General features: G+C 38.2%; 1 protein-coding gene across 1 annotated transcript in view; it reads right to left on the reverse strand.

Annotated features, from left to right (window-relative positions):
• slc25a12 (solute carrier family 25 member 12) overlaps positions 1-26373 on the reverse strand; it is a 102316-nt gene that overhangs the window by 54747 nt on the left and 21196 nt on the right. The window contains exons 3-5 of the mRNA XM_039757623.1: positions 23799-23941; positions 22718-22833; positions 12317-12456 (exon numbers count right to left, since the gene is read on the reverse strand). Of these exons, the coding sequence (XP_039613557.1) occupies positions 12317-12456; positions 22718-22833; positions 23799-23941 (399 nt within the window). The remainder of the gene's footprint in view (positions 1-12316; positions 12457-22717; positions 22834-23798; positions 23942-26373) is intronic.

Below are 26373 nucleotides of genomic sequence, written 5' to 3' on the forward strand. Positions count from 1 at the left end.
CTGTCGTGGTGAAAAAGGAGCTGAGCCGTAAGGCAAAGCTCTCAATTTACCAGTCGATCTACGTTCCTACCCTCACCTATGGTCATGAGCTATGGGTAGTGACAGAAAGAACGAGATCACGAATACAAGCGGCTGAAATGAGTTTCCTCCGCAGGGTGTCTGGGCTTTCCATTAAAGATAGGGTGAGAAGCTCAGTCATCCGGGAGGGGCTCAGAGTAGAGCCGCTGCTCCTCCGCATCGAGAGGAGTCAGATGAGGTGGCTCGGGCATCTGATCAGGATGCCTCCTGGACGCCTCCCTGGTGAGGTGTTCCGGGCACGCCCAACCGGGAGGAGGCCCGGGAAGACCCAGGACACGCTGGAGGGACTATGTCTCCCGGCTGGCCTGAGAACGCCTTGGGATTCTCCCGGAAGAGCTGGAAGAAGTGGCGGGAGAGGGAAGTCTGGGCCTCTGCTTAAGCTGCTGCCCCCGCGACCCGACCTCGGATAAGCGGAAGAGGATGGATGGATGGATGGACCTAGCAGCTATCTGTGTGGCATCTGCACATTCTTCCCTTGTCTATGTAAAGTTTTCACTCAGTACTACAGTTTTCTTCTGGCCCAAAAATGCCTGTGTTAGCTTAATTGAACTTTCTAAAATGGCCCCATTGAATGCACCTAGTAGGAATCGGGGCTGAGAATGTTAAAGAAATGTTTACTTGAACATGAGGCTAACAATCACTAATCCAAGTCATTAACAGTGTAATACGTTTTCAAATCCAGCTGAATGTAGTCACACAGAATCATGGTCCCAGTAAGCTGTCCAAGCTTATTCAAATGCAAAGGACCTCCATAAGAATAAAATGAGTTATATGGATTCAAAATGTATTACACAGGTCAAAAACTAAATGCATAATTGCTGGCAAACTTCCCGGCACAGGAGCAAAAACAGGAGAAGCAGCAGCAGCAGCGGATACAATTATGTGAAAGAATTACCACTGAGAGCATTAAAGTATTACTTAAAAGTATATTCTAAAAGCGTCAGAAATAAAGTATTGGTTATTTTCAATTTTATCAACTTGCTAGGCACACAATACTATTTGGCAAGACTTCTTGCATAATTTTCCTCTTTCCAAAAACATGGTCTAATAGTAATCATTTTCTATTATTCCCAATCCATCTCTACTTTTTATAATGTTAGGAAGTAACATACCAGTTTTAAAAGAACACAAAGAAACTGCCAAAAAAGCTCTACTGGGGTGTTTTTTTTTTTTTTAACTGCCATACACAGAAAGGCTTACTCAATGTGCACAACAACCTAGAGAAAACTGTATTAGAACCCAACTCTCACTGGGCTTTTTCCTTCAGAGCAGCTTGAAATGGGTCGAGTAAACCAGGTGCTGAAAACACTTCTTTTTGGAATTTTGACTCAAGCCTATTCTGCAGATTTATCAGCCAACACCTACATGCTGCAAATCTCCCATTCCATCTCAGCCCAAAGGTGTTCCATTGGACTGACATACATAGATGGCGCAATTAGACTAAATCAAAACGACTGTCATGTTCATGAAACCAGTCTGAGATTATGCTGTTGTGTGACACGGCACCCCATCCTGAACCATAATAAGCAAGATAAACGTGGCAACAGACTGACGATGAACGACAGCAAATCTTACTCAGGATTTGCAAGACGAGATTTTTCACCCATGACTTAACACTTTCATAAAAGAAACTACCACATTACTAATAAGCTTATTTGAATAAAGTAATGCATGATTCCCTTGGAAAAAGAAAAAGAATAATAGAGTGGTCATAACCAAATTGTCTATTTTAGTAAGACAACTTACAATTCAGTTTTCCCTGAAGCACACAGGTGCAAGTAATTATTATTAGTTTGTTGCACTTAATAAAACGGGGGGAGGAAGTGCTCTAATAAGAGATGTGTACAAAGAACCAGAGTGTTATGTTGTTGTAATTACCGCTTCTTTTCCTTAGTAATCAACTCATCAGTGAAACAGTGTCAGGCTTGGAGTCTGGCTGACAATGACATGTGAATCATTTATTAGAAGATAAGTCTGATTACAAAGATGCAAGTCCTCCTGAGGACTCTATTGTTACACACCCCGGTTGAAAACAGAAACCTCCCACAGACCCCTGACTCCTTCTTTTGTCTTCATTTTTGGTCCCAATTAACTGTCAGAAAGGCAAATTAATCATGCACTTGCCTCCCAGGAGTTTTCTTGATTATAATATTTGCAAAAAACACACACAATGTGAAAAAAACTAACCACACGTTCTACCGTGAAAGGCACAAGGCACCATACCACACCATGCACCATGACACATTCCTTTCCCTCCATGCTGAAGTTTGTTAAATTTTTCATAAACATAACATGTATTTTTTTTTTTAGTTTTCATACCATTTAAAGCTACATCCATCATTAATTTTCTGAACAATATTTATGACTTTTGTTCCCCTACATTTCCAAAGATTAGGCTGACAGTGATTCTAAATTCACCCAAATGTGGGGAATCCAGATATGGGCATACAGTATGTTGATGTACTCTGTGATGGACGAGCATCCAAGCCAGAGTCGGGTTCCCTCTCTTGTGCCTGCTGCTGCAAGAATTGGGGGCAATCACATTAAGCTGGTTCAGAAAATTAATGAATAGCTACAACTTGTATGATCTAGGCATAACAGGTAATTTCACTAGATAATAAAAAGCTATTAGAAAATATTTACAGGGTCACTATTTAAGTGCCCATTAATTTAGACTACTAACATAAGAAATTATGTAGCATAGCTGCATGCTACTTAGAGCAATACAACGGAAAACACTGCTTATATTCAAATGGGAAAGGACTCTGAGCTTATTACATCCAAAATGTGTTATCAAACAGATGCTATTTAAAAACAGACTAGCATCCCCTTCAAGTCTCTGTGTTGGAGGTATGGGTAAAAATACTAATCCGTTATTATGACATATGCCAATTAATGGGCAGATTTTAATAACCACAACCTAAAGCTAGAGAGAGAAAAGGAAACACTTCCTTCCAAATGCAGGTGAATCTTCATAGGCGTGGTCATTAGGATAATTAAGCCATTACAATCCTATCATGCATAAGGTCATGTTAAGCAGACACAGTTGCTCATTATGTAAGAATATTTTAGTGACACTGATGGTGGGCTAATTGTTGGGGTATGTTTGGCAAGGATTTTAGAGGTAAACACTAATCATTTTTCTGATTTTATTTTATTTTTTTTTTAAGTAACATTGGTTAAGGTGGTGTTGTAATGAGAAGGAAACATCAGCAGCTGGAGAAATGTTAACAAAAACACAATTCGTTTATAGTAATGTGCTGCACTGACTTGAGATGTTAAGAAAAAAAAGCAGGCAAGCAACTCTGCAAAATGTCAGTCCGAAGTGGAGGAATAGCTTTCCTCATAAGCTTTACACAAGGGAATATAATGGTCGGACTGTGGAGCATACATCACTTCTTACAACAACAAAAAAAAAAATCGCTGCTGGGATAAACTGTTGCGAAGAACGCAAGCAGTAGTTAATTAAGCAGTGAAAAAAGTCACGGTCAGGTGATTCCTTTTTTACGTTCTTTTTTTGCATGTGTTGAGTAAATGAAAAAAAGAACTACAAGTTCAAATTCTTTTTTCTACAAAACAAAGGTTCTGGTGGTTCTGTTATGGTGCGAGTATAATTCCCTGACACAGGTCTACAAAAGGCCAAACACCATCACATACTAAGTAATTCTGATCAATTATAATCACCCTGTAATAAAGTATTTCTATCCAGACAGGAATGGGATTCACCAGGATCGCAATGCAGATGGCACCATTTACAAGCAAGGTATCAAAGTAAACCATATACGGTGCTCCAAAAAGTTTGAGACAAGGACACATTTTTCCCTGATTTACCCTCCGCTCCACATTTTAAAATTACAAATCAAGCAATTAAGATGCGATTAAAGTTCACATTGCAGACTTTCATTTAAGGGTACAGTGGAACCTCGGTTGACGAACGTCCCGATACACATACAACTCGGTTTACGACCAAAAAGTTCGCCAAACTTTTGCCTCGGTTCACGACCACACACTCTGTATACGAACAAGCCAGTGCGCACACACACACAGGCAGTGCGAGAGAGACACACACACAGAGGCAGCGCAAGAGAGGAGCGCGCGCACACACACACAGGCAGCGCAGAGAGGCGCGCACACACACACAGGCAGTGCGAGAGGGAGCAGCGCACAAGAAATTGCGACACACACACACACACAGAGGCAGCCTGAGATGCAGACGCACAGGCAGTGCGAGAGAGAGCTGGACGCATTAAGGTAGGAAGGCAGTTAAAGAATGCACTGGGCTTGATTTTGTTTTCACTTCTGTTTCCAGCGATCTGTTCGTAGCGTGCATTGTTGCAATGTTATTTTTCTTGGTGGTTTATTAAATTACAGATTTTTTCAAATGTTAATTTTTTTCCCTGTGCTTAAAACTCATTTAAAAAGTGCTTTTAGCCGGCGGTTAGTAGCGCTATAGCGTGAACTCTTGCAGTGTTAGTTGTCTCTGTTGTTCAAGGTTTTCTCAGTGTTATTCAATGTTTTTACATTTAGTTTACTATTATGCTGTGCATTCTATGGTTTAATTAACTATATTTGTGCTTAAAAAGTTAAATATATATATTTACATACAGTTCGTATGGTCTGGAACGGATTAATTGTATTTACATACAGTCCTATGGGGGAAGTTGCTTCGGTTCACGACCAAATCGGTTTACGACCAGAGTTTTGGAACGAATTATGGTCGTAAACCGAGGTCCTACTGTATTTGTATACATTTCGATTACACCATGTGTTATGCCTACGTATATCTAATATTCCAACACTAATCCAGAGAAAGAGTATACATGGTTTCCAAATGCAAGATTAGTTTATTTAAAAAGGGGATGATAACACACAATCTCATAAAAAGTAAATAAACAAATGAAGCCACATTCTTCCCTATCATTACACCATTAGTATCTCCATTTCTGAATAATGACATTGTGACAGATGGCCAGGGACCTTGTCCCACCGGGATGCCAGAAGAAGGGAAGGACCGAGAAAAGGGCAGTATCTTCCCTGGATCACAAAAGGGCAACCTCCTTGGATTACATGGGGGTCACAGAGCTTGGAAGCTTAACCCTAAGGAGGGACATGGCCACCACCAGGGAGTGCCTAGACAGCTCCAGAACTGTGGTCTACAGCACTTCTGCCACCAGCACCAGGGAGTGCTGCCAGAAGAGGAGTTAGATGTCCAGGAAAACGTCTGCCACACCCAGAAGTGCTGCCGGATGTTAATCGTGGAGCACCTGGAGTACTTCCGGGTGTGCTATAAAAATGGCCGCCTCACTACATTCGGGAAGCCGGAATCGGGTGGAAGAGGACAGTGCTTGCAAGTGAGGCGTTGGAGGCGGCTAAGGAGATAGAAGGAGGTCTAAAGGACTTTATCATTGGTGGTTGATGCACTGTGGTGTTAGTGTGAATTGTAGAATAAAACGTGTGTACTTTAAGACTTTTGGTGTCTGCCTGTCTGTGTCCGGGTCCAAGATCTCCACAACATCAATATCAAGACATGTTTTAAATACTTGTATAATAAAGTTAAACCACCAGGCACTGCACAAGCACACAATCAGTAGTAAATGTATTAAGCACTTAAAAATCTGGTCAAAAAAATATTAGAAATGAAGACAGTTTCACATATTGCCAGTATTTTAACAAACTGTAAAATGTCTGAATTAGTATAAGCTACCCTAAATCAGGGTGTTCAAAGAATTGTAATGGCTTCCTTCATGAGGTAGAGGTACATAATAAACAAGAATAGTTGCATCAAATATTTGAAACATTACAATATGTGCTTCAGTTTTACAGGTAGTCCCCAGGTTACGGACATCCAGCCTACAACTTACGAACGGGGCCACAGCTGTGACGCATGCACCTTAGTAACTGCCGCTCCATCATCTTCGGCCTGGGAACGTTGCAAATGGTGGCTGGACATAGGCTGGAGGGGCGAGATTTCTCTGCTCGCGTAGTGTAGCGTCCCTCGGGCGGCTCCCAGCAGCAAGCGGTGACCCGTGGTCCATAGTCACCAGGGCCACAGCTATAGCTCATGTGCATGACGGAGGCTTGATGGGGCGGTTCGCTGCCCACCCACTACGCAGCCGCAGCTACTGCTCCTGACTGGACATAGGCTGGATTGAGCGGAGGGTGGAGTTTCCGTACTCACCCACCAAACACGGCTGCCCCGTTCATTCTCAGTTGGCAGCTGGTAATGCTGCAAGTGGTGATACGGTTGTGGCTGAACAGGGCGGTGGGGGTAGCATTGTAGTGTGCCTTGGGTGGCTGCCTGTTGAATTGGGGGGGAGGGGGTTGTGTGGTGGGAGATTCACTACCCGCCTTTGGCCGCACCGTCTTCGTTCTCTGTGGGCGGATGCTGCAGGCAGCATATTGTATTGGAGATGACTGTGTGGTGGGCGGGAGGTGAACCGTCCCTCGCCACCCCAAATCTTTCTCAATAGCAAGCCTGCTTGTACTGTTAGGCACATAGCAGGAAGTTGTCTCTTGTCAGTACATCAGACGGGTTGACGATGGGTGCCTTACTGCTGTTCTAGCGTGTACAGTACTGTGCAGAAGAGCTCATCTTAACCTTTTGTTGTCACTCTTCAAGAATAATGCAAGTGCTAGTGATACAGTAAAGAAGAGAAAAACCATCACCATGGGAAATAAAGTAGAAATAATGAAAAGGTCAGAGAGAGGTGAAACTCCATCATTCATAGGCAGAGCACTTGGTTACAGTCGGTCAACAGTAGCATTTATTAAAATAATGTACCAGTTCTGATTTGCATGCAAATTCAATTTAAGTATAGTACAAACATACTGTACAGTCCCTATCTCATACGTAACCCGGGGACTGCCTGTAGTCTTAATTGTAATAGTAATAGTATTCTGATAGAGGGCTAGTTTCTTAGTAAAGGATCAAAAATAAATTAAATTTGTAATCACTGACCTTGAAATAGTCTAAAACAATACTCCACATACTTTTGTTTCGAATTTGTCATTTTTAAATTTCCGGGAGGTCTAACGAATCAGATATCAAATATATTAACATATTTGCTTAAAACAACCCTTGATGTGGCTATATTACCAACCCTAGTTTTTTTAAAGTTTTGTGAAAAGGAGTAATTTTGAACCTTCATATTCCATTAGGGGGTTAACCCATGGAATTTGTTGATATGGCCAGCACAAGTTCAAGTCCTTCTGATCATTACTGCTAAAGTTACCCTCTGGTTTATTCTTTATCAGAAGGGTGTAATTTTGTGCAAGAAATATGGCCGGAAGTTGAAGGTTTTTTTGGTCTGTGTAGAACCAAAAATGGGGAAATCCCCGAAAGTTTGATATCTCGCATTAACTAGACACCAAAATGATTCGAACAGCATATCATACAGTATATGAATTGGGTGAGAAACTACAGTAACAGGTTGCTATCAGTTGTGAGTTAGAAGGGGTACACTACTGACTATTAATTGTCAGAGGGCTAATAATTTTGGCCATGCTAATTTTTTGTTTTCCTTGTTTCAATTAATTACATCAGTAAAATATTCTCATAAACTCTTTAGATACTAGTAATTTTTCTTAGAAAAAAAAATTAATGATTTTGTTCAATTTTGGACAGAAGGCTTATAATTATGACCTTAACTATAGTGCATTGTGACTTTACTCTAAGAATCAAATATTTACCTTCAATAATAATAAAATATTTAAATATCACCTTGCCAGCCTTTAAAGGCTCTAGATAGAACAAAAACAATGCACAATACAGTCACAATTGCAGACTGCATAGGAAGAAAATAAACAGAACACTCAGTTGTAAGTTATTTAATGATAAACAATGAAATCCTTTCTTGCACATCTGGCCACCATGCAACACATCACCACTCTCCAGTGCCATACTAAACAAAAACATATTAAATATAACATAACTTAATTTTATTGGCCAGGTAGGAGTACCACCAATCAAGATGACTTCCATGAAGCAAGAGAGAGACCTATGACTGATCCCAACAATGAATGATTCATTGGTCAATGAAGACAAGCATACTCATATCCTCTCAATCACTAGCTTCAAGCAAATAATTCATAACCTTGACTAAACCTGTAACTGAGCTGTTACAGCACAGACACCTGCTGGAGAGACTGAGGCAAATAATTTGTATGCATACAGCCCTGTACTAAGTGTATAGTAAAACATGTAATATGTTGACAAAAAAAATAAATAAATAACCCTCCACACCCTGCTGCTTGATGTCTGCCTTTGAATTACAATGGATTAACATTTGAGTGCTGCCTTGATAAAATTCATTGAGCCACCCAGCTTTAGGGCCTTTTCTCCAAGCCACCGAGAATGTGCTGAAGAGTCAAGCACTCGTCAGTAGGCGAGATATTCTAATGTACCAGAGAAACTTGTTCTTAATGATATGCTACTTTCCAGTGCCTTGACAGCTATGTCAGGAAGTTGGCTTGTTTTTTTAGAGCAAGTTTAAGTACCATTTTCTTCTCTGAAGTTCAAATGTTTTGTCCCTCCACTGCCTGATTTTAGTTGTAATTGTTAAAGGATCAGGTAATTAGCAAAGCCTACATGATAAAAAGAACCTATTTTTCAGCGATTGCATAACACCTGAAAAATACCACCTGTAGCTGGTGTATCTAGTTTCTGCTACTTGTCCCATAAATATTTAGTTCTTTTCAATCTCCAACTCAATTGTTTACATACACACACAAAGAATTGTTTACACCTGCTTACCTAATAGAACTATAGATGAAACCAACAGCAGTTGTCAGAAATCAAATGGTTGGGGTACTATTATGAGGGTGTCACCAGGAGCATCTTGCTGAGAAAAGGGATGTGACAATAAGCAACGCCAGAGAACATAAGATAACTGGCAAGCTCATTTGGTTATCTAATAGCTCAGCTGTCTCACCCACATACCTCTTTAACTGTTGTCATGTTTTCTGTTTCAACTACATGACTTGGTAGTTTACACAAAGAGTTCAGAGAATCTTGAACAAAGTGCTTCTTAGCTTTAGTCTTGAATTCCCCTTAAATGAAACTCTTGTAGAATCTTGACGCCTCCATTTTAAGAACGACTTTAAGAGGTTCCAATGCCAATCCAATCTACTACATAATAAAGGTCTTTGTGTCCAGTCTCTCTGAGCCATCTGATTGGTCAGTTTGGCTTTGGATATGCAATAAAAGCACAAGTGAGACTGTGAGAAGGGTAAAGGCATATGAGGCATGCTGGGAGTGTTGGTTTCAAATACTGCAAGTATAAAAATCAGACAGGAGACAAGAAAGTGCCTCACAATTAATGAAAGAGTACTAGAAGCAGGCTTTACAGGAACACATTAAAGAGAGGGAGAGCCGGAGAAGAGATGTTCTCACAAATACAAAAGGAAGGTGCCAAAGGTGCACGCAGGGCAAGAGAAAGCAAACATCTTTTATTTATTCTATTACCTGACTGCGGCAGGTACCACGGCTAGTGAAAAATAAAAAGGTTTAATCCCCTTCGCCAGTCAGAGTAGAATGTGCCCTTTATTCCCAAAGTGCAAATGGTTGCTCTTCTCTTCACAAGTGCTGTGGTAACTTTTTTTTTAGCATTGTAACCATACCTGGACTATACTCCAAATTTGGTCTCAGTACATCATTCAGTTTGACCCTAACATTCCATGATTTCAATTCAACAGTTTTTACAATGTGAAACAACCTTTGTTTTATTTCATTGATCCTCCACAATGCTTAGTAAGAAGAAAGATGTGTCAACATAAACTGCTAAATCCTTTTCACAGGCTGCTTCCTGTAGGAAAGCCTGATCCATCTTGTATGTATAAAATAATGTTCCTTCTGGGTACTTGCAGGATGCTGTACTTTTCTACATTAAACTGCATTTTCAGAGTGTTCATCCAGAGCACTATCCGTGGCTTTTCAAACTTTCCATTTCGTTTTTGGAATTCCACATGGACTGTGTCGATTTATTGATAATCCAAATGCTTTGACTATCTGTATAGTTGAAAGAGAACAAGATTCACCTATAGTGTGAATCAACAGAACAGATGGATTTTCTTTTAGAATTTCATGATAATAAGAAACAGACGTACGTAGTTTTACAAAATACAACATAGAACACACATGCCTTCAACATGAAGGGAATCATCTGTGAAGCATGTAACAGTATATAAAGGCCTGCATTTGGCACCACCTTACAAACACAACAAACATCACCACTTGTTGTTAAAATGGTTCCAGTCTGCACTTCTTGAAAAATGATCAAACAAATGGCACTGCTAATGAAGTCATTATTTAAGCAGCCCCTTTGGTGGCAGTACTCATGGAAGTGCAGCAATAGTCTTACTGAAAGTCGTAGACTGTGAAATGTTTAAAAAACAAAAAAAAACAAAACACTCATATGAGTATGAGTATGCATCCATAGAATTTCCAGAATAAACTGACCACTTTAAAAAAAGTTAGAAGAAGCTGCTAAAAAAAGGTGCTGTAAGAAGATACTGTACCTAGTATCTAGCCAGAACAACTGGTGCTGTGAACTTATACTGAACAACTGTATCCTATTGTCAAAATACTGCTGTTTTAGAATAAATGAAACAACTTGGGAGAAACTTTTACAATTGAACAGGTACCACTAGGAGTTATTATTAAACCATTATCTCTATAAGCTTTTAGAGAGAGAAAAAAAACACATAGGGATAAAACTTTATTGCATCAAGAACCAGTTCTACTAGCACTATACACACAGAACTTGAAGTCTCCTAAGTCAACCACCCTATGTATTTACTGGGGTCTACTCATTCATTCACTAATTTTAGGAAAATAATTCCCTGGATTGAGAGCATTCATAGATTACTAAAAAAGAGGGTGGTGAACCTGAAAGGCTTACAAAAGGCCTGGCAAACAACAATAATTAGGTGAATTTATATAATAATGCAACATTCTCAAACCCACTGATTAAGTAGGTCTGAGAAGTTTGTTTGTTTATATATATATAATTTATAAGAATTTATGGATAGTAACAGAAATAGTTCAATAAAAAAGTACACCCAAAAATAAAGCAGCAAGAAAGCAAAGACGTATAGCACTGTACTTCTTTTGATCCAAAAACTGCACAAATCAAGTTTCCGTTTTGCTATAATTGAAAAGATTTTGAAATGGACAGATCATGTCCAGTGCTAACTAGGCTCAATAGTTTCATCCTTAGCTTGAACTGAAAGTAGTTTGTTAATTGCACAATGCATCCTTTTTATTGGCATTTTTATATAGCTAAATTTGCAAATTGTTACAGCTATTCTCGCCTTCTATATGTCACCATTAATATCTCTTACAACTGCATCACTCTAAAAATGTTAGCACAACTTAAGTGAGACCACTGTAACATTTGCGTGCTTGACCTGGGTATTTTATTTTTTATTTGTTCACACATAAGCAGATCATGTAAATTCCTGGAAACTGTACTAGGCATTGACCTGGGAAATGGCCTAGTCATGTTTCTTGGGATGTTTGGACTTGCTTTGTTAACACACACCCTTAAACTGGCGATAAGCCAGTACATTCTTAGGACTGATGTATGAATGGAGCTACTGTTAAACACAATAGCTACTAAAGTGCTATTATGAACTTTCTACTATCGATCTTGACTTACCCAAAAAGCAACTAGCTTTTGCTGGAGTATCTAATTTTCATAGCTTGTGATTATAATGCTGAGAATCCAGTTTATAAAATGTGATGAGCAACCATCAGTTGTTTATCAAATACATATTTGGAGAAAATCTTAGCCAAAATTCTAGTTTGTTTTTCTTTTAGCAAGAAAAATCTGCATTGCAAAATGAATAATTAGTTCTATTTAAATTCATGAAACATGCACTTTTTCCTTATTTATATAACTAACCCCATTCTATACATCAAAGAACTGTTTACACAAAATGCTACAGTAACTTAAAAAGAAATTATACATTTCAACATTTTTCGAAACAATGACAGTGAAAAAACAAGTTACCAAAATATAACAAAGGATTGTTTAGCTGTCTGCAGTTTTATTAAATCACATACCTACAAGGACTGAAACAGACTATTTATTTTCTTACTATTTATTAGGTGACAAGTAAAAACTAACACAAGTCAATGACTGCTTTAAAGATTAAAAGAAGAATCATCTGCAGTAAATACTGCATATACAGTACTTTCAGTAAATTGACTTTAAAGTAATTGCAGCATAGATCTTACCTGTAAAAATTCAGTAAATTCTAAATAGCTTAGATGTTTCTTTCGATCATGCCCAAAATGAAGCCGAATAAACTCACAGTCCCAATTGAAAGGAATATGATGATGAATAATAGTCTGCCCAAAGATGTCTTTGACATTTTCTGTTAAGTAAAAGAAGAAAAGATGGGAATGAAAAAATTACTGAACACTACTGTAACTACTGATAAAAATTATATGAGGTGTGATAAATTTTGTTTTAATGCTAAGTAGTAAATCAGCCACATTATTAGGTATAAATGCTTGACAACACAAATAGCCTAGTGCACTAATAGTTAATCGTGTGCTTGCAATTCAGTGTATACAGCATTCAGGTATGTTAAAGAGGTTCAGTCTTTGTTGGACCTTACATTACAACTGTCAAGACGTGTGATCCAAGTGACTTTGACTATGATATGATTGTAAGTGCCAGAAGCAGTAACTCCAGATGGCAACTTTGATTTTCCCAGACTACAGTATCTACAGTTTACAGAGATAAACATATAACATCTAAGAAGGGGCAGTGATATGGGTTAAAACACCTTATTAAATGAAAGACATTAAAGAAGACTAGCTAGAATTGTTCAAACTAATGGAAAGCCCAGAAATAGAGGCACCGCTCTATACAACAGTTTCAGGCAACAGGGTAATTCTGAATGAGCAACACAATGGGCCATGAAGCGGATGGAGAGTAGTACACAATGTCCAATTACTCAACTGTATGTAAGCTGACAACAGGAAGATGGAGGTGCAGAGGGAACACATTCACCAAAATTTGTCATTTGGACTGAAAAAACTTGATTTCAACTGCAAAATGTGTACTACAGTATAAGGTCACAATTTGGCATTCTGAATTCGTCTTTGGATCCATTTGGCCTTACGTCTAGGTTGTTGGTTGTGGGGCAATGGTGTGAAGAACATTATCTTTGCATCAAGGTACAGTACTTTAATCTTGCATTGTTGCTGCATTGTTTTATAGCCACATTCTATACTTTTTCAAATGAATAACATGTCATGTCATGTTGCTTCAAGCTGATTCCATGAACATGACACAGAACTTATTTTACTTAAGTTGTCTTCCCTAGGTTCCAGATCTGCTTTTTTATTTTTTATTTTCTATTTTGCTAATGTAAGGCACTTGGAGATTGGCAGCTAAACAATTCAATACACATTTTACTGAGTAAAATTATATGTGACCACCAAAATTTGATTTAATCTGGTTTCTGACTGACTGGTTTATGTTTCTGAATCAGTCATCTACAACATTTTTAAGAATGAACAGAAAGTATATTATCATCTGCACCTAAAAATGTGCACAGAAACAAAATAATGTAATGTTCATTTTGATACTGCTTAGTTGTCAACATAAAAAAAATGTTCACTTGCATCTTAGCACGACTCTGGTCTTAATGTCTTTGATCTGGATTGCTAGTTGCTTATTTCATTATTTGAGGAAAAAGATACAGCACCAACATTAGTAGCTTATCTATCAGTCTATGTGTCACTTGTCAAAAAGACTACTTACAATGAGACAAGTTATTTAATATATTTCCTTAAGTCGAAAGAAGTAGCAAAGCTTAAAAGGTACAGAGATGTATATAAATAATTTGATTGGCTCCTTTTCAATAGTCCATGCACTCATAAGCAAAATACTGATATACTTTATTTTGGAAAATCCACTTTATTCTAACAAAGTTCCATCCTCCATAGTACTTCTGATAAAAGTGCCTCTCTGAATTATGCAAAAAAAAAATATTCTCCCTCTTACCTCAGAATAAAAAACATGAAAAATGGACAAAGGAGATCCAATCTTTATTTACTGTTACTAAACCTAACTTTTACTACCAGCCATTCACCGGAAAACCCATTTGCTCTTTGCCTTTATGTAGGAGGGAGTTTACCTTAACTTGTCAAACACCTTAATTCCCAATAGGCTTTTATTTTGAAAAGACTCATCCTTCAGGACTCTTATTCACTACTATATTTTTCTTCCATAACTTATATTGAATACACATTTTTATATCCAGTTTGATTTAAATAGAACATACAGTGCATCACTTTTTCCACATTTTGTTATGTTACAGCCTTATTCCAAAATGGATTAAATTCATTTTTTTCCTCAGAATTCTACACACAACACCCCATAATGACAACGTGAAAGACGTTTACTTGAGGTTTTTGCAAATTTATTAAAAATAAAAAAACTGAGAAAGCACATGTACATAAGTATTCACTGCCTTTGCCATGAAGCTCCAAATTGAGCTCAGGTGCATCCTGTTTCCCCTGATCATCCTTGAGATGTTTCTGCAGCTTCATTGGAGTCCACCTGTGGTGAATTCAGTTGATGTGACATGATTTGGAAAGGCACACACCTGTCTATATAAGGTCCCTCAGTTGACAGTTCATGTCAGAGCACAAACCAAGCAAGAAGTCAAAGGAATTGTCTGTAGACCTCCGAGACAGGATTGTCTCGAGGCACAAATCTGGGGAAGGTTACAGAAAAATTTCTGCTGCTTTGAAGGTCCCAATGAGCACAGTGGCCTCCATCATCTGTAAGTGGAAGAAGTTCAAAACCACCAGGACTCTTCCTAGAGCTGGCCAGGCATCTAAACTGAGCGATCGGAGGAGAAGGGCCTTAGTCAGGGAGGTGACTAAGAACCCAATGGTCACTCTGTCAGAGCTCCAGAGCTCCTATGTGGAGAGAGGAGAACCTTCCAGAAGGACAGCCATCGCTGCAGCAATCCACCAATCAGGCCTGTATGGTAGAGAGCCAAACAGAAGCCACTCCTTAGTAAAAGGTACATGGCAGCCTGCCTGGAGTTTGCCAAAAGGCACCTGAAGGACTCTCAGACCATGAGAAACAAAATTTTCCAGTCTGATGAGACAAAGATTGAACTCTTTGGTGTGAATGCCAGGCGTCACGTTTGGAGGAAACCAGGCCGCGCTGATCACCAGGCCAATACCATCCCTACAGTGAAGCATGGTGGTGGCAGCATCATGCTGTGGGGATGTTTTTCAGCGGCAGGAACTGGGAGACTAGTCAGGATAAAGGGAAAGATGACTGCAGCAACGTACAGAGACATCCTGGATGAAAACCTGCTCCAGAGCACTCTTGACCTCAGACTGGGGCGACGGTTCATTTTTCAGCAGGACAACGACCCTAAGCACACAGCCAAGATATCAAAGGAGTGGCTTCAGGACAACTCTGTGAATGTCCTTGAGTGGCCCAGCCAGAGCCCAGACTTGAATCCGATTGAACATCTCTGGAGAGATCTTAAAATGGCTGTGCACCGACGCTTCCCATCCAACCTGATGGAGCTTGAGAGGTGCCGCAAAGAGGAATGGGCGAAACCGGCCAAGGACAGGTGTGCCAAGCTTGTGGCATCACATTCAAAAAGACTTGAGGCTGGAATTGCTGCCAAAGGTGCATCGACAGAGTATTGAGCAAAGGCAGTGAATACTTATGTACATGGGATTTCTCAGTTTTTTTATTTTTAATAAATTTGCAAAAACCTCAAGTAAACTTTTTTCACGTTGTCATTATGGGGTGTTGTGTGTAGAACTTTGAAGAAAAAAAAGAATTTAATCCATTTTGGAATAAGGCTGTAACATAACAAAATGTGGAAAAAGTGATGCACTGTGAATACTTTCCGGATGCACTGTAACTTATACATTGTCATCCATTTTCTTTTCACTTAAAGCTCTTTTCCTACCATTTTAAATCAGACAATTTTGAGCATTCTGGTGTTACAGTTTTGTTCCTCTTGTTCAATTTATTTTCAAATAACTTTCTGTAAACAAAGCACCTCCCAGAAGGTCATACATAACATATAGCAAAACAAATATCATATGCAAAGGATCACAGAATGTAGCCTTCACTTACAACAGCCCTTGGTCATCTCCTTCATTTTGCAGCTTGCCAAGAAAAACTGTAATAATATAATAACTTGCATCTTGATATCTTACGCCTAGCATGTTAAACACTATTTTAACTTTGCAAAAACAGGAACTAAGCAAGATACCACCGCATACATCCTCTCCAAGTCCAGTGTGATATATCTAGGATGCCAGTTGCAGAAGTCTTTTTGGATCTAGTGGCCAGAGAGGTCCCCAGGTTGTCTCTAGACAGTTCTGCAAATTCATCCCTTGATAAAATTATACTCATTTCTCCGTTTAAACAATTGAGACTACTACTCCAGTCTACCATATCCGAGACTTGATACTGAAGAGGGATGTTAACCATACCAACCTTGCAATATTCATCACTTTCAACCACATCGTACACACCCCTGCAGTTTTGTCACCTTGGGATTTTTTAAATGATATGGTAAATTCAGCCATAGAATAGACTTAACACCAACCGATGCTTCTGGCTCTCCCTTATGTAAAGGGGATGTATCCATTTTGTTTAGGAAGACATTAAATTTCTCATTCAAACTTGATTAGGCATTTCTTTCAGAGGAGAGCACCCCTTATTCCTTGTGAAGAAAAGCCTTTGCAATATGTCCCGCTTCAACTTCTCACATAAATTCGATCTTTTGTCAGAAACATTTTGGTATGACTAAATATTATTCTACATGGTAAACCAAACAACTCCCACACAAGCAGTTAACCTCTGACTACAAATGAAGCTTCCCACTTGGCCTGCTGGCACTTTTACATCAGTACATCAGGAGTGTATTCCCTGAAATAATGCACCTTGGTGATTCAAGAGCAAAAACGAGAAAAAAGTCAGTTTTGTGGTATTCATGAAATGAAAGTGAAATCAGGACTTCACATGGGATATTACTGCTTATACAGATATGTGATCCAGACTTCACAAAGGAACACTCTCTTCTGTCCGATTGCTTAATTGTGATCGGAAATTCACTGGGAACAAAAACTAATACCCCCAACATGATCCAATTGCTTCAATGTGATCAGGACTTCATGGCTTTAAGAGGGAAGTGGTGCATAGTGGTGCACAGGGGAGGTAAGCAAATATACGGTACATCAGAGAGTCTGGATTAAGATGGAGAAAATTCTGCAGCAAATGATATAGTCCCTGCAACTGAAAGGTTTGTCTTTAGAGTCAAAGTTTTATGTAAAATGCTCACCACTTTGAATGTTATTTTTTAATATTTTTAATTCTTTTAAAGATACTGTATATTTAATAAAACAAACACAATATGATTTTTTTTTTTTTTTAAAACGTGCCCAAAAACATTGTGAGAGCCACATGTAAGCAAAATGTGAAGTGCATAGGATCTGTGATAAAAAGAACAACACTTGTTTGTTCTGCTTTAAAGAAATACCAACAGTTTGCCTGGTGGTGTAATGACTACTCAGTACATACAAACAACAGCTACCTACTGTATATGACAAAATGATACGTGGTTTCAAAACTAAAGAGTGTGCAACTGATTAGGAAAGCCCACCATCTATATATATATATATATATATATATAATTCACAAAGGCAAGACACCCATGGAAAGCACACCGGAAGGGGCATGGATTTACTAAGCCGCTGACAAGTAAGACACCTATGGCGCACGCAGAAAGGAGCCACGCCGGAGGTGAATCGCCATATGTGGCGTGTAAAACGGTTTGCGAGGGGTGTCCCATGGGATCCTTAAAACAATCCTTTACAACTGAGGTTAAAACACAATGAAGTAAGCAGTCTTTAAAAACCGAGTTTTCGGTTATGACGCACGACCGCGTGCACCATAGCAAACTGTTTTACACGCTACATACAGCAATTTGCATCCGCGACAAACATGCGTCTTCTTAGATGCTCCTGCAGGAACACGGAAAGTCTACGTGAGTCACAGGTGCATCTGGACTGTGCAAAGACAACGACTCAAGTGACGAGTTGGAGGTGTGCACATGAGCGATGGCGGTCCGCCAGTTTTCAGTCACGGACGATTGTGTGTTGGTTCGTTCCGTGCATTGTTACAATGTTGCTTTTCTTGCTGATTTATTACATTACCGATTTTTCAAATGTTAATTTTCTCCCTGTGCTTAAAAATCATTAAAAAACTGCCTGATTATGCGGCATATGGTACGCCGCGGGTTGGCTAGTAATATATAATAATATAATATAGGAAGTAAGGATTTTCTGAAGAGGTCAAGAGAGACAGCTATTACAGAGGCAAGGAGCACAAAATTAGTTATGACATCCTTCCTAATTAACTTACTAATGCAATTTGAAAACTTTTTAAAATAATAATGTTATGCAGTATGTATGTACAACAGAGTGTATCTCACAGAATATACTGCATGCAAACGTCCCATAAATTAACCACAATAGACTTCTGGTGGATAAAAGAATACCTGATAGTTTACAAATATAGTTTACTGGCATAATAGCCAGTGCATCCCGGTACTCGTAGAGTAACCCACTTACTTCTCAAAATAAAGCATGAGATTTTACAACTGATTTCTATAATGAAGCATACAACCTGTCCCTTAAGCATAATTTCATCAAGGTTGTTGAAAGATTACCTGAAGTAGCCAGCCATCCCATACTACACATAATGGCCATTTTCATTCAATGGGACCATTATCAGATCTTTATTTCAAAAGGCATTAAAAATAAGCCTCAGATTTTATGAAGTACAAACCAATTCTAAATGCAACCTTGAAACGTCTTATTTTACAAAGCACTACCTTTAGATAGATAGATAGATAGATAGATAGATAGATAGATAGATAGATAGATAGATAGATAGATAGATAGAAAGGCACTATATGATAGATAGATAGATAGATAGATAGATAGATAGATAGATAGATAGATAGATAGATAGATAGATAGATAGATAGATAGATAGATATGAAAGGCACTATATGATAGATAGATAGATAGATAGATAGATAGATAGATAGATAGATAGATAGATAGATAAATGAAAAGGCAATATATAGATAGATAGATAGATAGATAGATAGATAGATAGATAGATAGATAGATAGATAGATAGATAGATACTTTATTAATCCCAAGGGGAAATTCACAAATTCTTTATTGAAACTAATTCTAGACAGAGCCTCGAAACTTGAATCTCATCACAATATTTGTTGATATTTTCATTCTGGCATGCAACGAGGTCCAGTTTAAAAAAAAATAAATAAAAAACAAAACAATTTATGGTTTGGTTAATGGTATTCTAATAGCCTGGGTTTAAACACTGCTATAAGCTTATATATTCAGATTTTAATATTTGCAAGTACAAATTTTCACTACGTAGAACTAAGACATCAGTAGGACTGTAGTGTCATATAGAATATGGCTTTTAGCTGATTTACTTTAAATTCTTGACACACTTTTCTGTGTTGGAAAAGAATGGTTTTCCACAAAGCTAAGAGCTCGGGCCAATTCTCTGTTGTTTTGTATGGTGCCATTAGGATATAGGTTTTTTTTTATTTGTAATAAATTTGCAAAAAACCTCAAGTAAACTTTTTTTCACGTTGTCATTATGGGGTGTTGTGTGTAGAATTCCGAGGAAAAAATTATTTTAATGCATTTTGGAATAAGGCTGTAACATAACAAAATGTGGAAAAAGTGATGCGCTGTGAATACTTTCCAGATGCACGGTATGTACAGTTGTCACTTCAGCTCTTCAATCACTACACTGCCTTCCAGTTAAGTTTAAAAGGTTTTAAAATCACTTTATTCATACACAGAACAGAAATAGTTTACCACACCCATTCACCTTACTGAATGTATTAATACTTGTCCTCGAGAGTATGCTGCAATTACATTAAGTTAGTTCTTTTAAAATTTAAACTATTATACTATATTCAGAGTGTTTTAATGAATTGACTAAATATGCAACTAACAAACTGTTGAAAATTGCCAGTGGTTTATAAATCAGGTATATTAGCATATATGACAGCAATGTAATGCAGTGATTAGTGTGGCTACCTCCCACTTCTGGTTTCAAATCACTCCTGATTGTTGCCTTTGCCATACTCTCTGGGTCTGCCTTTTCTCAGAATACTCTGGTTTTCTGCCCATATGCCAAATAAATTCAACTGGTCCTTCTAAATTTGCCCCATATGACTGCAAGTGTGGGATTGTACTGGGAAAGGCACAAGCCCCATGAAATACTGAATGTAATTAATCACAGTCCGAGACTGTTGTATTGGCATATATCCTAGCGTAGTTAAAACTTGCACAAAGAAACAAGGACAAAATTCAAATCTGAATGTACATAAGACTGATGAGGTTCAGTGTAAGTAGAAGTCTTGTACAAAGAAGCAGGAAAAAAAAAGTATAATGACATAGCGGTGGTTTAAGAGCTAGAAAGCACTTCTTAGAAGAAAGGGTTGAAATTAATTTCGACTAATCACTGTCCATAATCAGAGTTCACAGAAATAAAGTTCATGATATACAGGTCAGGGCAAGCTGTATGATAACTGTACAACACACCTGAAAATTCACATCTGGAATACTGCACTTCAGTTTTGGTCTCCATATTATATGAGAATATAGCAGCACTTGAGGATACCCTCAGCAACTAGTAAGTTCAATGCAGGACTATAGTTAATGAAGCAGGATAGAAACAATAAAAGAGATGAATTATTTCAACTTAAGCAAACAAAGCTTGAGAAGTGGCATGATTGAAAAAGTATACAGATGGACTCTTGAATGTCAGCTTGAAGTTGAAAATGACATCTTAAATAAGAATTCAGGCACAAAGATGCTTTTAAAGGTTAAACTTTGCAAGAAGATTAGGAAATATTTTTGGAGAAAATAAACCATATTTACACGGCACATCCAGCACTGTTGAAAGTAGCATCTTGAGTTCATGATATTCTTCTAATTTTAGGCAAATAAGAAAAACCACACTACGTTGGCCAGAATAACTGGTTCTTGGCAAAACACTTCTTATGTTCTCTTAGCAGTATCTTGTGGTGGTGCTATGTGTAAATGCCATCTTTGATGAAGCCTGTTCTCTCTCTTTTCCCCTCTCTGCTAACCATTTACAGTTTTCTGCCTAATATGTCCTAGGAGAGACTCCATGATAATTTAGTCAACATCTGATGGAATTTGTGTACACAGGAACCTTTCTTTTGAATTTTTTGCCAGCTAGCCTTAACTTAGCATATTCATAGCATTCCACTGTTTTTATTATTCAAAAAAAGAGGTGCTTACATTACTGTGTTTCTATGTACATATTCAATGGTTTTTTATTGTTATGTGTGCTGCGTGTTATTTTGTATTTTAACTATATTTGTTTAAGTGAATAGTGCAATGAGCTTGCAAAAGAAAGTTTACAGTATAAACATATATTCACGTGAACTGCTTATTTGTTTTAACAGAATAATCAGTTTTGTGCTTCCAGACACTGGCCGCAAAAGTACGGCTTTTTATTTTAGATGTACATTTTCCTAGATTTTATAAAGCCTTTTAGGCATGTGCCTTGCAAACAAGGAGGGGGAAACTTGCTACATTTACATCATCAACGCATCTGTATACATATAATTTGGCTTTTTCAGTCTCTAAACAGTAGTCTTTCTTATATTAACTTAACTGAGTTGGGCACCTGTTGCTTTGTAAATGGCATCTAAAGTTAGTTTGCTGACCTGAACTGGGAAGAGCAATTTTGGCTGCAAAGCACAGCAATGGCCGCAGGTTTAGATTCAGTAAATCGAGCAATTACAAGATAAATTACAGCCTTTAACTTCTTGTTTATTTGGGATCATTGTTTAATGTGACAAGTTTTTACTTTTCAGTCAAGGGAGTCCATTTACTGTGCATCGCTTTGGGACTGAATTGTGTTTCTGTTTATGAACTGTAAATGGTGGAATATTTGCCAAGAACATTAATTACGATCTGTAACAAGACACTGAATCTGGCTCAAAACATGCTCAGTACCCCAGTACTTTGTTTGCTCAGTACTGTACTCTTAACGTACAACTACTTGGATAACACATAATATTAGATTATTTCTGTTGCAGTTTTTACAACATAGCCTTCCTTTTAGTCCATTTTACTCTTTTTTATTGGTGAAATGCTTAAGTAAATGCACACATTTGAGCAATTACAATTATCAACACAACCCACCAAATCAATGCCTCAACAATAAAGTGATTTGTACTTTTCCAGTCTTAGCCCACTTTGGATTTGTTACTCAGTCTTTTTGTTTATTTTCCCTCTTTTCCAACACATTTTAAGGTGAATTTAAAATTTCAAGATTTAAAATCCTAAACTCTACATGTAAATTGTGAAGAGTACCTCAATACAAGTTTAGAAAATTAATTATTCCACTTCATTTTCATGCATTCACTGAATATCCTGCCTTATGTTTACATACTAGGTGTATGAAAAGTACTGATTTTTTGCTTCGGAACAATTGAGAATAAAAGAGAATAAAATGCAATTCCAAAGTAAACATACCAAAAGACACATCCCCTGTACCATTCTTGTCAAACAGTTGAAATGCTACAATAAACATAGCATCAGGAGCACAGAGAACAGACTCAAAAGCCAGGAATTCTTGGAAGGAGATCAACCTGTTATTTAGAAAGGGGCGAGGAGTTCAATTAGAAAAGTCATCATATTAACTAAGGTTAAATGAAAAATAATATACATTCATACTACACAGTTACAAATATCCTTTATTTCTGTAAAGATAAAAAGGATGCCCGCATAGAAATGTGATTTTACTATTTCAGTAAATTAAAAATATGCAACATTTTATGCAACCAAACAACCTTCACATTTTTAGATAGAACATAATTAACGGTAATCTACAAAAAGGCTAGCAACCTTTTGTAGACTCAATTTAGGGGTTTATTGGCTCATTTATCATCATGTGTACATGATATATCAACATTCCTACGTGGATGTGTTAATCAACATGTGACACAGTTAACGTTTTGTATTTGAAAAGGTGGATAGAGTGTAAAGGAGACAGGCACAAGCCTGTTGTTAATGTGATAGCTCTACCTTTAATTTTGCTCTTCTTTAAAGAGACACAAAAAGCAAAGTTTTAATTAGGCAATGAACTAATGGTTATAGTCTGGAATCTCCTCAGCTGCAAATGTTCTCTCTCTAATATAAAATCAATTGGGCAATAATTGTCTGTCTGTCTAGGGACATCAGGCACTTGTAGCTATGAAAATATTTAATCTGCAGCTGATAACCTCACCTACATATTTAAAAATCACACCACTGCCACTCTGTGTCTCTGAGCAATCAATTTCACCCGAGTATCTTCAAATTGTTGAAATAGTTTTGAAAAAGGTTCTTTCATATTTATAAATTTTAGATATTTCTTAGATGCTCTTAGCTATTTAATGTGTTATAAATTTTAATTCATGTTGCCACTTAAGTTGCATTCAAGCCATACTATATACAAACAATCTCTTGACTCGATAGAAACAAATGTTAGCTCATGAGAGAACATGACAAGTTAAGGTCTGATTTTAGCAATATAAATCAGTCAACCCTAGACAATCTAAAGAGTATCACTCACCCATCTTTTGTTGTGTCAGCTACACCTGCCAAGAGCTGGACGGTCCTTGGGTTATGATGTGGCTCTGTGTGCAGCCCCAAAAACTTCTGTACAAAATCTGCAGGGGTCATGTAACGCTCCCCATCTTTCTCCGCACTTGCATACTGTGAAAAAATAAAGAATACATTTCAATGTGCATTCTCTTTACGTCCTCTGGAAAATTTTATAACTGTGTACTCTTCTGACTAGTAAGGCTTAGAATTTATACCATTCAGTCTTTATTTCACAACAGCAAAGAAACTGATATATGAAAAATGAAAAAATATTTACTTGAAAAGGGATAGTAGATTGAGCACGATATCCAAACGCCTGTTTTGCAGCATGTTTTTCTAATGTATACCACTTTTAGTAATCTTTATGCAGGAATTGTCACAGCCCCAATCAAGAGAAGAACGGAGCAACATACATAAAGCTAAGTAGAATCAGAGCCAGATCTTCATGCTTTCTATTGTAAGTTTTACTTTCTCCTAGATTCTTCGCAAGGAAACAGATGACTGATTTTTGTTTCTCTTTGCTGTTTATTTAAAGAGATGTGTGCTCATTTCTACAAATACAGAATGCTTTTGTAATTTACTGCTACTATTCTATTATTAATTGTATGTGAATGTTCTAAAGCAGTCTTCAATACTATATGCAAAAAATGAAGTGAAAAGCAATTACCTGTACTGTAAAAAAATAAATAAAATTCAAACAAAGCAAATTTGAAAACTGCTATAGTCACATATTTACTGTTAATAAACTTATTTCCATTGTGAACGGAACCCGGGCACAGACAGGCAGACATGTTGTTTTTCCACCACTACACATTTATTTACACTATATACAAAGTTAATTAAAGTGCACCACAACCCCAAAGTCCAGGCCTCTCTCACACACTGCCTTTCTTTGGGCCGCCTCCACTCTCGCTTCTCCTGCTTCGTCCTACTTCCACCCGACTCCCGCCTCAAATGAAGGGAGGCGGCCACTTTTATTCACACCCGGATGTGCTCCAGGTACTTCCCGGCAATCTCGCACCGACACGCCCCTGTGTGGCAGAAGTGCCGGCTGTATCCCCGGAAGCACTCCGGGTGACTCTGCTCCTCTTCCCCCCAGCACTTCCTGTTGTGGCGGGGTGCCCCCTGGCGGTGACCACGGGCACCTACAGGGTTGGGCTTCCAAGCCATCTACCCGTGGACACCAAAGCAACCAGAGTGGCAGCCCCCACGTGGTCCAAGGCGGGCGCAAGCCCTCTTCCGGTCCTCCAAGGCGTCCTGGATGGGTCGTCGCCCCTGGCATCCCGGACACCATCCATCCATCATCCAACCCACTATATTCTAGCACAGGGTCACAGGGGTCTGCTGGAGCCAATCCCAGCCAACTCAGGGCACAAGGCAGGAACAAATCCCCGAGCAGGGCACCAGCCCACCGCAGGACACAAACACACACACACACACACCAAGCACACACTATGGACAATTTAGAATCGCCAATGCACCTAACTTGCATGTCTTTGCACTATGGGATTAAACCCACACAGACACAGGGAGAACATGCAAACTCCACACTGGGAGGACCCGGGAAGCAAACCCAGGTCTCCTAACTGCGAGGCAACAGTGCTACCCACTACTCCATCGTGCCGCCCATATTTACTCTTTAATTTTAGACATCACGACAGAATAAAGAAATAATTTGAAAAAGTGTGTAGCCAGCCCACTTTTTAAGTGAGAGTTAACACTTTGTCAAGTTTATATAAATCATTCCACTCTAATCTTCAAAATACACAAAATATAAAACAAGTTACACACACAAAAAAAAACAATATATGAAGAAGGCCAAACTATTGAAGTCCTTTTGTAAGCTTAACATGATAATGTCAGAACAACCTTCAAGTCACCAAGGCAAGGGCAAAGGATTGAATTTCAAGAGAGTATGAAAGATGGCTGAAGAGCCTCAGGCTTAAAAATGGAGAAAGGGCAACAACTGGTAGGGTTCCAAATCATGTCTGCCTTTTTAAAGTGAGTTCCAACTACTTCCAAGCACAATCAATTCGCCACAAAATTTAAGAACATATGTTAACCGCATGTTGTATATTAAATCCAAAATTCTTTTCTACTCAAACACTTTGCTGATCCTGAACAATTAAAGTACAGACTGCTTTTTATAAACGCTGTCAGGTTTAAGGTTTGCTTTAACTGTTTTATGACCACAGCCAAGATATATTTCAGATGCACAGAAAAATAAAAGAATGCTGCACACACACACACAAAATTGGGTGACAAAATAAGGAGATCTCGAGACGACTGTGCTGAAAAATCAAAACATAACCAGGTTATCAGTCACCCCTTGGGTTCCCTGGATGCTCAGTTTACAACAAAATTCACAACCTGCAGTCATATTTACGGTTCTATCCATCTAGAAATCGTGTGGAATTGTAAAGTGTGACGCACGCTTAAAGATAATATTCTGCTCTGGCATAATGAAAAATACCTCTAGACCTGCATGATGGAGTATGAGTGTGTACAGCAAAGCAGTCAACATGTAAAAGGAAAATGACCAA

The sequence above is a fragment of the Polypterus senegalus genome, chromosome 6 (genome assembly GCF_016835505.1).
Source record: "Polypterus senegalus isolate Bchr_013 chromosome 6, ASM1683550v1, whole genome shotgun sequence".
In the NCBI taxonomy this organism is placed as follows: domain Eukaryota; kingdom Metazoa; phylum Chordata; class Cladistia; order Polypteriformes; family Polypteridae; genus Polypterus; species Polypterus senegalus.